Source organism: Lepisosteus oculatus, chromosome 4 (assembly GCF_040954835.1).
Source record: "Lepisosteus oculatus isolate fLepOcu1 chromosome 4, fLepOcu1.hap2, whole genome shotgun sequence".
Lineage (NCBI taxonomy): Eukaryota > Metazoa > Chordata > Actinopteri > Semionotiformes > Lepisosteidae > Lepisosteus > Lepisosteus oculatus.
The window spans coordinates 62,390,182-62,403,058 of record NC_090699.1 but is presented as its reverse complement, the minus strand read 5'-3'; the positions used below and the strand labels follow the sequence as shown (position 1 = coordinate 62,403,058).

Genomic DNA, 12,877 nt, shown 5'->3' with positions numbered 1-12,877 from the left:
CAGGTGATTTTGCGAGTTAAATGTAGTGACTGCTTAATACAATTGTGTTTTACTTAAGATTAGAATTTGTTGAAGTTGTCTGGAAAAATATTCAAAAGGCTCTTAAAATGTTTGTCTCCTTATACCCAGCCAAAATGATAGCCTCTGCAGCACTACATTTCCAGAAGCATTATAAAAAATGCTAATTTCCTTCCTGAGCAATGAAAGATAGACACGGTATTTATTTCCTGTATTAGCTGCAGAAAGCCTCCTCTAACACCGAACACAATTCACCAACAAGGTGGGTGTCTTATTAATTACCTTATTATTGCTTGTTTTAGTTAAAATAATGTCTAGTACATAACCAACAGGATTAAATAACTTATTTGGATATACACACTGGTATATCTTAGAAATAAGCAAGAAGGTCCATAGTGATCGAAAGTGTTTGTTATTTAAGTGTGAACCCTAATTTCAGTTTCTGTTCTGTCCTTATTTCATGATAATTGTTTGCGTGTGCTGTGCTTTTTTCCATCTTTAAAAAAGTGAGTTCAACCATGAAAAAGTCAGACAATAAAACAATTGTGGTGTTCAAATCTCTCTAAAATAAATCAATGGACACGGATTCCTCACTCACACCTTGTCCATGGAGACTGTATTCTCCTTTAAACACTAGGCCATATTTAAGGAACTTGTTCATATTGCGAATGCGCTACAAACCATAAAACCAGCTTATCAAAACCAAACTGCTTTACACAATTTTTTACTTCAGCACTTGTTTTTCCCAATGTTCTGTGGTGCATGTTGTATATGTATTCTAAAATTTTATTTTTATATATACTTCTTCAGTGTTTTCAAAAAGAAGAGGCGCTGCCTAAACTCTACTAGACCCAGACAGAACAAGGCATTAGAACTCAAATGTAATTTAAAACAAACCCAGCTGACAATAACCTGATGTCTATGCTTCTCATCACAGATACCCAACATGGAGAGTCCGCTTCCATTTCTCTTCCTCATGCTTTTCCACGGAGCCAGGACATGCCCAACACCCTGCACCTGCGCACCCCTGGGAACTGGAGAGCTGCATGTGGGCTGCAGTCGCCTGGGACTTCACACTCTACCCACGCTGCCAGATGCCACCGTTAGTCTCAACCTTCAATACAATCAACTCACAACCGTGGCACCAGGAAGCTTTGATAAGCTTCGCAACCTTAGGACGCTACAGCTAGCCCACAATCCTTGGGTGTGCGACTGCGACATTGTGTATCTCAAGCACTGGCTCGAGGACAACAAGGTCAACGTGATGGTGGAAGAAGTCAAGTGCGCAAAACCTGCACACACCAAGGGCAGAGCCATCACCCAGCTGCACGGCAACGAGTTCCCAGGCTGTAACCCATCCAGAAAGCTGGACTGCTCTGGTTACTTTAAAAGATTCCTGATCCTGGCAGGCATTGCCTTGCTATCACTCCTGTTAATGGCCTGGCTGACGTGGTGCTCTAAAAGGCTGCTGTTCCTTATTGCAAAGAAACCATTGTAAAAAAGGTTTGATCAAGAAGCACATCTTCAGTGACGGAGTGATTTTGTTTGCACACAAGTTAAATGCGTATGTAGTGAAAGGTGTCAACTGGAAATTTAAACTCGTGAAAAACCCATGGCCAGGGTTTATCTGGGCTTGTAGCAGCAGAGCAGCAAACGTCTGCTTGGCATCTTTAAAGCAATTCTCAACTGTAAACCAATCCTTTCTGCTTTCTGTGATCTTCCTACTTTTAAACCTTTCAAAATGTGTATTACACAAAATAATAATGCCATTTTTTTGTGCATGTAAAAAGTCAGCATTTCTTATAATAAAATCTCCAGAGAAAGTTTGTTTCTTCAGTACTTATTATTTATATATACAAAGGATGGATACAATTTGCTTTCAAAGCAACTTCACTCTGCTGAAAATATATTCTGCATAACGGGGCTAATAGCAACAGCTTGGTCCATTCTCCACATTTAACCCAAAAGTGTCATCCCTGCCAAGGAGGAGGAGAAGATATACTTATCTTTCTGTAGCACAAGGCTTTCCTAGTGTCACATGTTCCAGTGTGGCATATTGAAAGCCAGCTGTGGTTCCTTGCACTCTTTCAAAAGTATGATCAACAGTTTTGGACGGTGAAGAATATCACCATTTTGAGGGTACGGACACACATGACAGGAAGTTCTTGTTTAAAACGTAGGGCTGATGTTACCAGTGATGATTACACTGCAGACTCGTACGGAGAACAGAAACTGGGGAGTCCAGGGAAACACTCGATCTAAAAAACACTGCCCGTAAGGATGCATAGAAATGTTGGAATCCAAGTCATAGCTGACATCACACAGAAAGGTAAGCTTTTTTTAACACTTTGATTTTAAAATGTTCATATAGGAACAGTTTCCAATGTTGGTGAAGTTACTTAAAAGCAATGCCAAGTCCACAGAGCTTTCATTAAGTCTGTGAATTTCAACCTGGAGACTATTTTGATAAACATAGCAATTTTGTTTTTGTCATTAACACATCTCAGTATAGTTATTAGTCAAGTAAAAGGAGAAAACTAATCTTACACCTAAGCTATCCATTCTCATCTTATTTATAAATGATACTTTCTTGGTCTACTAGCACTGTGCAGAGTTATTTCTCTAAAGAAAGTCATATTTACATCTACACATATAAAAAGCATTTTGATTTCAAAATGTGCACCTTTGTAGTACTCTGAGCCTCAAGTCTATTCTATTTTTGACACATGTATTTGTTGTTGTAGCCATTTCTAAGATGCAGATCCCACCATTGTGACCCATCATCATTTATCCAGTGCATTAGATCAGTGGTGGGTCATACATTATAAACATGGATCCATTCTGATGGATCTAATGGAGCTTCATAACACCACTGAGCTCTTTGACCAATTTGTCACTCTATTCTTCTAATATAATGGAATCCAACATAATAAAATAGAAACAACGTGGTACGACATAAAACAAGACATTGCATGTCTTTGTTTCAAAATACAGGACTGCTATCATTTCCTAAATGTTAACAATTAATATGATCTCAAACAAGAAAGTGAAGAAATATGATCAAAATAAAAATACTGATCTTTGTTTATGTTAGTCTCTCTTCCGGTTTGCCAAAAGCTCCACAAAAAACTTAATTACTGTGTTGGCTACAACTACATTTATAACTATATACTGCTGAGAGAACTAATGCGAGATAAATAAGTCGTCTAAAAAAAATACATTATTTCTACATAGATGAGCATTACTTTGCTCTGTTTCAGTTGTGAGCGACTATTAAAATCTGACCTTTTTGCAGGATGAGGGTTTGTCTGCGGGTCACATTGCTCCTCTTCCTCAGCTCATCCAAAGCACAGGTGTGTCCAGCCTCCTGCAGGTGCGCCGTTTCGGAATCGTCGGGATTCAAGGTGAATTGCAGCTCACAAGGCCTTACAAAAGTGCCCCTTCTGCCAGCCAGCACCACAGAACTGTACCTTCAGAAGAACCTGATCACAACAGTTCCACCCGGGCAATTGGACAAGCTTACCAGCTTACAGAAAATCAACTTCTCCGGCAACCCCTGGCACTGCAGCTGTGACATTCGGTATCTCAAAGCCTGGCTGGACGACCACGCAGCCTCGCCCTCTTCCGTGGAAGTCTTGTGTTTCACACCACCTGCCCTCGCGCACAGACCCTTACTGCAGCTCGCTGAAAAGGACTTTTCCGAGTGCGCCAGAAGACGATGTGCTGGTTTCGTTTTTAATGACGTGTTCCTAATAATTCTGCTTAGCACTCTCCTCATTCTTCTCCTTCTAACCCTCAAGACTGCAAGGTCATCGGCTTTCATTTTTAACGTCGATCAGAGGCACACAGGCATGGAAATGGAAACTCTGAAATCTCAAAAACCCAGGCACAGAAAAAGACCAGAAGCATCGTACAAGACGTTGTTATCAAAAGACCCAGAATCCCCGCTTGAGGAAAGTAATTTGACAGAGGACAGTGAGAAACTAATGCCTTTGCTAAACATGGAGATTCTGCCTCAGGTATTAGAGGTCTTGGAAAACAAGCACAATATAAAAATTAAAGCAACTTAATTTATTTCAAAACCCACATCCTAATACATCAGATAATCTTGGTTATTCTGCAACTAATGTTATAATCTAACAAAGCTGTAGAAGAACTAAAAAACATGTTTCAAATGGATTGTTGACTTAAATCCATTATGAAAACCTAGTGGCTACTTATGGTTTTATTTTATACAATATCAACATACAACATGACGTAAAGTGAACTGAAAACACATTATTGCAGGAAACAGTTGATCGCATACCTTATTTGGATTTAATGTTCTTTTTATGTTGAGACAGTGAAAAATTGAATTTTATTACTGCAGTTTACTTAAGTATCTGTTAAATTGTGCAATATAAGAAGCTTGTCAAACTTATCTGGATCTATTTAATGCAATTGTTCTGTAGTTCAACTGACAATCATTTTATTCACAAGTATTTCCAACAGGCTCACACTAATCATTATGACAGACTTAGAAAACACAAAGACACACACACACGATAATTACCTATTCAAGTTTTGTTCCACATATGGCAAAATATATACACCGCTGATGACCACAACTAAAAAAGATCCCAAGAATCGATACAACTTTATACCTTTACTGAACAGTGCGGATACAGCATATAGGTTAAAAATCTTCCTTCATTTTCTCCATTTCTCCCCTTTTCTCTTCAATGTAGTCCATGATGTTGGTCTGTAAGTCATCCAGTGCTGTCACCAGATGGTCATACATGGTCTACAAACAGGAGCAGGAGATGAACACTAGAATAGGATCTATGAGAGTCCGAGTTATTGACTCTGCAGAAACATCCTGGCTCTAGAATGCAAGGTGTAAATTGTGCTCAGGCTCATATCCCACCATCTTTCATCCTCAATAGATGCTCTGTTAAGACTTGTTTCATAACAGCTAACTGAAATAACTGAAAATGTTCCAATTTAGGCAACAGCATTAATTTATACACAAACACCAAAACTATTTTTCAAATACAAGAGAGCAGGGCGAACAATAATGTACCTGTGCTTTATCCGTCTCGCTCTTGCAATTTGCTTTCAAATCGTCCATTTTAGCTTTTAATTGCTGGGTCTGACTGTTAATTTCTTGAATCTCATTGAGCATATCCTCCCTCTTCTGATGGACCTGGTTGTATTCACTGAAAAAAAATGACACAAATAGTTAACTTATGTTAAGGTGCAAGATGTTAAATACGTGTTCAACATAAACAGAAAAAAACACTACGAGGTATGGAAAACTTAATTGCCCTTGAATCTAAACCAAACACGCTTTGACTTCCAATTACTGTGTCAGACCAGTTAAAGAGTTAACCCAATTTTCCCAACAAGATGTTCTTTCAAATGTTTAAAAAAATACATTTCGGATGTGTTATTTGTATACAGATGAGCAACGTTTAATATGTCATACAAATGAACTGATCTAGATCAAGCGTTTACAATAACAACTTTAGGTGAAGGAGATTATCCAATACAAGTCAAAATGAGCATATGTGTCAGTAAAACCTTCCGTACCCAAATATGGTCTGAACATGTTGATCCTTCATCTCCTGCTTCTTCTGCCTCTTGATCCGTTGCTTGTGTATCTTTTCCTGCTTCATGTGAAGCGCTCTCTTCATTCGGCTTTCCTCGTTGAACAGGTTCTTCAGTTCCTTTTTTGCCTTTTCGTTCGAGATATCCAAAATATGAATCTGTGAAATATAAACGCCCAAGCTTTACGACTGTAAACAAGTTATTGAAGAGGTGCCTTAGATTCACATTTTCTGCTGATTTTCTGCATAATGTGCACCAAATGCTCAAGAAAGGTACTGCTGCCAATGCACAAGATTTCTCACACCCAGAAACAAGTGTACCACCTACCGTACCTCTTCCTGTTGTTTATACATTTCGTCCATTGCACTCTGCAAATCCTGCAGCAGTTTGTAAATGCTCTGAATTTCGGCTTTGTACTGGTTATACGTCTGGTTTTTGATTTGGAGCTCCACAAATCGCACATCTGTTTTTTCCTGTAGAGAGAATTCTCGCTAATTCAGAAAGTTCATTCCTAATCTGTTAAAATAACAAATAGAAATTCTGTACCAAACACGAAGACACTCTTCGACACCTTGCGCCAGTGAATTACCATTAAATATAATGTTAATTTACGGCTGCAATAATGTATATAAAATACAATACATACTTTAGATTTCCTAACGTTTTTCACAGTCTCCTTCATCTTCTCTTTTTCTTTTTTTATCTCCTCGGGAGGCTCCACAATCTGGGATCTCAGTTTAGCGATGTCTTCTTTCAATGTTGCCACCTGTACTTTCATTTGGTTCTGCACAGGAAAATAGAACAACACAGGAAGGTAACAGACGAGGAGGCCAGTCAACCCCTCATACATATTCGGGTGTTCACATCACCCTTATCTTAATCTCCGGATATCATCCAGCCATTTCCGGACAATTCTCATGGCACTGGCATCAACAACACAGCTTTGCAGGTTTAACAAGAGTTAGTTTCTCATGTGTTTGTAGCATTTAAGATTGTCCAACTTTATCTCAAAGAATGTCGCTCCTCATTACATCTGTGCTGTTGCAATGTAATGTTCAAACCTTTCACCGAGAATCAGAAGAGCCAGCCTCTTACACGGTCTTCATAAGTTTGGTGGAGTGTTTCATGAGAACCATAATTACAGCATCAGAACTGGCATTCCAGTTCCATTCGCATTACAGTTTTCTGTGATAGCCAACAAGAACAAGCTGCATTAAATATGAACCTGCTTAAAAGATTTATTGCATTGAACAAAAAACCTAAAAACAAAGATATTGCTTTCTGTTTATCCGCTATATTTCTAAAGCAGTTCTTTTCGACTCAGTAGTATTATGAACAATGTTTAGAAGTAGAATTGTCAGATATTAGCTTTATTTTAGTAGCATGTTATGCTTTTGTAAACTAACTTACAAATGTTTATAAACAAAATTAAGAAGTTCTATTCCTTACCAGCTTTTGTGTCCTTTCTGCGTGATCAGTTTTCAGTTCTGTTATTTTAGAACTGAAAGCTTCCTAAATGTAGGAAGAAAATATTTTTTTGCAACAAGTCATATTTTCATGTTCTGCAAATGTAGTTATTTTTCTAAAACAATGCACAATTTAAAAATATTTCTAATCCCAAATGACAATAAAAACATTTAAACATTGCAAACCAAAGCTGAACTTTCACCACCGAAATAGATCATGTCAATTTGTTCATTTACACCCATCCCTCAAGTATTTAATCTATTTACCTTCACTCTACAAACTTCTAATAGTAGAAAGGTAAAAAAGTCATATTTACCAAAAACCATAGACTTTTAAATACGGGAAGTATTTGAGCCTATAGTCTCAGATAGCATGGGAAGTGCACAATGTAGCACAGCCCCAAGAATCCTCACAGTTAGAGGCTCGGAATAGTCTATCCTCCAAGGTTACCATTCAGTAATCAGTCCAAATTGCTGATGGTCCTTCCTAATTTGTACTATTACAGTTCCCCACCCTAACACTGTATACCTATATATTCTACCCAAGTAGTCAGATGGGGGATTAGACTTTTTCCTGTTTGGTTTTCCCTTTGACCACACAACCTCCATCTTCACTGGCAATGGAAAACACTAGAGCGTCACGTAACAGAGTGAGCTTAACGGTGGTCTCTTTACTCTGGTCCGCAGCTCATACTCCTAGCACTCCACTGGGAACTTGCGTCCTGTGCTAGGATTACCAATTTCTCAGGAAAATCTCCAGTCTAAGGTCAAATTGCCAAATATGAAAAGACTGCTTTGCGACTGACCGCCTCCTGCGCTCCGTGACAGGACTGGCTCTGGAGGTCAGCGAGGGCAGCAGCCAGCTCTTCATACTGAGCCTGCTGTTCAGGTGGAATTGTCCTGGAAGGGTCAGAGGACCAGCAGTGAGGCTGCATACAAACTAAGTCACTGCCTGTATAAACCGCTACAGCAGAAGGAATGCCCACACATACATGAGCTCCTGAACTTTCTTTTCTGCTTTGTTTATGTTTTGAAGGAGGCTCTGTAGCTTCTCCACGTCAGATTTCTGAAAAATAATATCATGACAGGTTGTTTTTTGGTACATACAGCATGCGACAAATAGCACAGAGCCAACAGTAACACACTTCATCTTTTATGGGTCTACTCTTATGTGTGCAAGAAACAAGGTATGCAAAACTGACCACCGAGCAGATTGTAGCACCACAATGAAAATCTGGTCATATTTTAGCAATGACAAGATTATATAACTGGTAAGACTATGTTCTTCCACATGAACTGTAAGGAAGAAAATGTGTTTTGTTCTCTTCCTGACGTAAAGTCAGGAAATTAATGATTTTAAAAAAGATCTCCATTTATTGTCAGGTGGACGATCGCTTTGCATTTTGCGTACCTCTTTTCTAAAAAAAAAACGTACTAAAATTATTTAGGCTTGATTATTGAATTAAAATCACTATCGACTATCACAAGCCGATTGAATTATAGCAGTGCTTCACCAGCACATTTAGGCTTAAGACTCCACTCTTCAAATTGAGACCTTAGTTAGGACCAAAAATTGAAGAAGTCACCATTACATTTGAATAACTATATTAAAATCTAAAGAGTTATCATCTCATACAAATAATTCAGTACTCTTTTGAACCAGAACCCAGTACATTTTTTCCGCACCAGTATTGTAAGTTAACAGTTTTTAGTCCCACTCACATAGGTCTGCTGGGTCTCTGCAAGCATTCCTTGACATAGGTTTCGAAAGTGAAGAAAGTTCATAATCCCACTCAGAATACAGATGGTTCGTTTTACTTCTGCAAAATCAGGTTTAATATGAGAATGGTCATCCTCTGACAGGTAGGACATTTCCTGACATTTCTCAGCCCTGTGTTGATGGGCCTGCTAGGCAGATGCTTTAAAAAAAGCAGGGCTGCTATGGAACAGTACGTTAACAGTTAAAGACTGCGTACGCCCCTCTGTACTAAGCTTCTAACTTTTAATAGTTATTTGGTATCTGGTTTTTATCAAGCTCCTGTCATGCTTCAAAACATATACAGCACTTGGGCGTCTTTTAAAACAGGTTGCATACCAGAGAATGTATCGGTTTACATGATAAAGTCATAAAACAGCGATATCAACCACTGAAGTGTAGGATCAACCTACACTACAAGCCTCAGTACACAGCAGATCACATGGATGAGCAAGAAATTTATTTACTTGCTTGATTCACTAACTGAATTAAGGGGAAACATTATGGAGGGTGGATTGTGCAAGTAAAACACAGAATAAGCCCATACACAGGGGTTAACACCTACACTCTTTCCAACTGACATGGACTGACTCATGACCAAGTAGATAGGACTTCACTTTAACATCCCATTTGAAGTATGACACCTTGTATGACAGTGTCCCTGGTCTTAGAACCAGGGCACTTGTCTCAGACATTTGGGTCCTAGGGGAATAGTGTAACGTACTGGTCCACCAACACCACTTACAGCAACACTCTGGTTTTCCTTGGAAGTCTCCAGGCACAGTACTAACCAGGTCCAGTCTTGCTTAGCTTTGAGATCTCATAAGATCAAGCTGCAAGGTGGTGACCCTGCTGCAGATTAGAAAACTAATACCGATCTTCAGCTCATAGAAACATACATGACTGTCAGCACAAAGAATGATGTGTGGTAATATATACCTGTTCTTGAAAAGGCAATTCCTTCAATTGAGGACAAACTTGTAAAACACTCAAGGTGTAGAGATGTTGGACAGTTTAGTCAGCTAGCCTCATCTCCAAACTGACTTTTAACACCAGTCTATGTCATAATAATGTTAGGGAACACCTGTTGCTGTGTCAATACGTTATAACTATTCAACAAACATTGTAAAGGTTGAATAACCTCAAATGTCATACATGACTTGCAATCAAACCTTTAGTTACACACATGAAAGGCACTTATTGATTGTTCTTTAAGTCAGACAGAACATTGTGAGATGGAAATAAACTGTAATAAGCTCTCAAACTCATGTAAAGGGAATTTGACACTTACCTGTTCTTTTCAATTACAGCTAAATTTAGCACAACTGTAGGCACAAAGAGAAATCTCTTCAAATTTGTCACTTACTTGGACTGATAATGTCATTCAGCTGGAAGTCATAGATGTGGCACATTGGCAAAAACTGACACCTGGAGTTATGAAATGGAGTGTTAACAAGCTTAATCAAGAGTTACCAATACAAGGAAAGCGCCAATGCCACAAAGCCTGTTTATGAACTCGAAGATAAAAACAGAATATTAACTGAAGATCCCAAATACTCATTCCATTCATCCAGTTAACATTAATCTCTTAAAATATAACACAATTTAGAAAACAGAAATGTAAAAAAAACACTTTTATTTGATGCAATAACAACTGTTTTCATATGTACACAATCACACAGCATTTTAAAAATGTAGCGTTACTGAACACTTACATGCAAACATATACGCTGAAAATAGGCGTCACACCCTCCAGTATTGCAGAGTACTCCGTGTTTTCATTCACCGGGGTCTGTACCAGAAACAGAAAAAAATAACAATAAAAACAGTTTCCGCGTTTCAAAATGAGAACAAAACACGTAGAAATTGTGAAAATAAATACTTTTACAACTATACACATTTTTCGTCTCAAATAAGACGATTCCATCAGTTAATGGTGGTGAAAATACTACTTACCATGCCGTGGAATTCAGGTCGAAAGCCGAACACCTGATGCAGAATTTTCATGTAGAGTCTCTGAATGATTTCTGGCTGGATACAAAAAATACACAGATGACAATGCAGCTAAAATTACCAATGTTTCCGTCACTCACAAGGCACAGAAATTTGTAACCCCGTTACCTTCTACATTAGACTGAACATTAATGAAACCTAAAATGGTGAACAACCTTTTTTATTTGTACTGTACATCGCAGAAACAAATATTAACCCAGTTATTACCATACAAACTTTGCTAGGGAGTAATACATAAAAAAACACTTCAAATTTGGGAAATCTAAGTAAGCTTTGTACATACCTTTGGGATCGGTGTAATATCATTTTTGGTAATGTTTTCATCTAAAACGTTGTTGCGGAGAAACTGCACAATTGAATCAACTTTATATAAGGGGAAGGTATTCTCATCCATTTTCTGCGCGAATACAAACACAAAAACAGAATCTGTCTGGAAGAAAAAAACTATATTCTGACTATTGGAGCTGTGTTTCTAAGTATACGAAATTTGCAAAAACACAATTAAGCGCAACTTCACATAACAAAGCAGCGTGCTCACAAAATCCGCAAATAACACTCAGTGGGTTTCCACGTTTTCGTTTAACGAATTGCGATGTGCTTCAACTTTACGATGTACTGTGAATACCTGCAGGTAGCCTTTCGCTTAAACACTTGAAAACTTCGCTGTCCGCTTGGGAACCCAGTCGTTGGCATTTCATTGGCTTTTCTGTTTTATAGCGGGATATGCAGCGTATAACTGCCCCCTGCCGTATTGGAGTAAAAAGTCTCATTTAATTTTGTAAATGAACCCGTAATCCTTGCCAACATCGGAAATCTTTGTCCATGTGAAACATCATCGTGTCCTTTTGTTGTAATCGAATTTGCATTAACCCTTCTCTAACGTATTGTAATGTTCTACTCATTATTGTATAACACACTCCCGTCAAAAGTAGTTCTGAGTTTCCCGGTTAGTGCAATGATTTGTTCAAGTCACAGTGCAGTAACCTAAATATGCTTTGAGTAAACTTATTCCTTCCACATTCCCCTGATTATCTTAACACCTTTCTCAATCTTACAAAAGTCCTGCACTAAAAGCTTACTTGCAGTACTAAAGGCAGTAACTACTCTTCCTCCCACTTGAGCCCTAGACTGCTTTAATCAAACATGAACACTTCCTAAACAAGTTAGATGGACGATCTTTGCTTTACAGACCTGCAATGCAGTATTTTACACGTTATATGCAAGCCAAAAAGCAGAAAAGAGTTTGGTTTACTATTAGTTCCCAATAAGTACACATGCAGATAAATTCACCTTGCTTTCTCAGCCCATTAGATCAAGGTTAGGCCTAATGAGTAGCTCTATCATCTAGGCTGCTGCTGTAAGTGGTGATGGACCAGCAGTTCCAAACTAGTGCCCCAGTACAGTCATCAGTGACACTATGCTATACAGGCTGCTTTCTTTGGATGAGACATTAAGCTGGGTTTTTGAATAATTAGTCATTAAATATCCTTCTTTAGAGCACTGATGTTAATGACACTAAATCTCTCTCTGAGCTTGCACAAGCTGGTCTGACTTGTTCCTCCGTAATTCATCCAGTAATTTCTCACTTTTCTGCCTGATCTGCTGTGTTACGGCTGCATTTCAGTGGTGGATGGGCCTGCGATATGTAAATATGGTTTGTAATCCTGTGCGATTTGGGGAAAAGATCTATATTAAATGTTAATAATTATTAGATGTTGTTAATGCAATTATTAATTACATGAAAGAAGCCTTGCATCCTAAATTGCAATGTTCTCTCACAGAGGCCACATTATAAGCATTTGTGTTTGTTGTATTTTCACCCATCTAGGCTTGTAAGAAAGGCTTGTATTTTTGTAAGAAATATAGTTGTAAGAAATAAAGTACCTTCAGTGACATAAACAAGCCTAAAATCATTGTACAGCCAATTCTCAAGATAAGTACCACAATTCAGTACCATAAGTACCATTCTCAAGATCGATACCGCTATTGCTCAGAACTGTCAGATTGTAGCTTGTATAAATAATGTTTTCCAACA

At 38.3% G+C, this 12,877-nt stretch overlaps 2 protein-coding genes across 4 annotated transcripts; one reads left to right on the top strand and one right to left on the bottom strand.

Annotated features, from left to right (window-relative positions):
- The first annotated feature begins 2,090 nt into the window (after positions 1 to 2,090).
- Positions 2,091 to 4,223, top strand: gp9 (glycoprotein IX platelet). The gene is made up of 2 exons (XM_015348246.2): positions 2,091 to 2,347; positions 3,314 to 4,223. Exon 2 carries the CDS (start codon positions 3,315 to 3,317, stop codon positions 4,086 to 4,088), a length of 774 nt encoding a protein of 257 aa, XP_015203732.1. The 5' UTR covers positions 2,091 to 2,347; position 3,314; the 3' UTR covers positions 4,089 to 4,223.
- Positions 4,075 to 11,550, bottom strand: LOC102691280 (UF2 component of NDC80 kinetochore complex). 3 transcript variants are annotated; one of them, XM_015348244.2, is made up of 14 exons: positions 11,468 to 11,550; positions 11,126 to 11,239; positions 10,786 to 10,860; positions 10,545 to 10,621; positions 10,196 to 10,257; positions 8,796 to 8,893; positions 8,066 to 8,139; positions 7,880 to 7,973; positions 7,057 to 7,119; positions 6,254 to 6,391; positions 5,940 to 6,080; positions 5,590 to 5,765; positions 5,081 to 5,216; positions 4,075 to 4,801 (listed from the first exon to the last, which is right to left on the bottom strand). In XM_015348244.2, the coding sequence occupies exons 2-14, from the start codon at positions 11,234 to 11,236 to the stop codon at positions 4,694 to 4,696; spliced, it is 1,353 nt and encodes a 450-aa protein (XP_015203730.2). In that variant the 5' UTR covers positions 11,237 to 11,239; positions 11,468 to 11,550; the 3' UTR covers positions 4,075 to 4,693. The 3 variants fall into 3 exon arrangements, with proteins under 3 accessions (XP_015203730.2, XP_015203729.2, XP_015203731.2); XM_015348243.2 differs by having other exon boundaries at positions 11,126 to 11,537; XM_015348245.2 differs by lacking the exon at positions 11,468 to 11,550 and having other exon boundaries at positions 10,786 to 10,856; positions 11,126 to 11,206.
- Between the last annotated feature and the right edge of the window lie 1,327 nt (positions 11,551 to 12,877).

Bases quoted from the DNA above. Each gene is read 5' to 3' on its own strand.
- gp9 (XM_015348246.2), top strand. From the start codon at position 3,315: ATGAGGGTTTGTCTGCGGGTCACATTGCTCCTCTTCCTCAGCTCATCC.
- LOC102691280 (XM_015348244.2), bottom strand. From the start codon at position 11,236: ATGGATGAGAATACCTTCCCCTTATATAAAGTTGATTCAATTGTGCAG. The intron at 8,140-8,795 runs GTGAGTGGGACT...ATTATTTTTCAG, and splicing joins CAGAGACCCAGCAGACCTAT to AAATCTGACGTGGAGAAGCT. The intron at 6,392-7,056 runs GTAAGGAATAGA...TTTCCTGTGCAG, and splicing joins CAGAAAGGACACAAAAGCTG to AACCAAATGAAAGTACAGGT.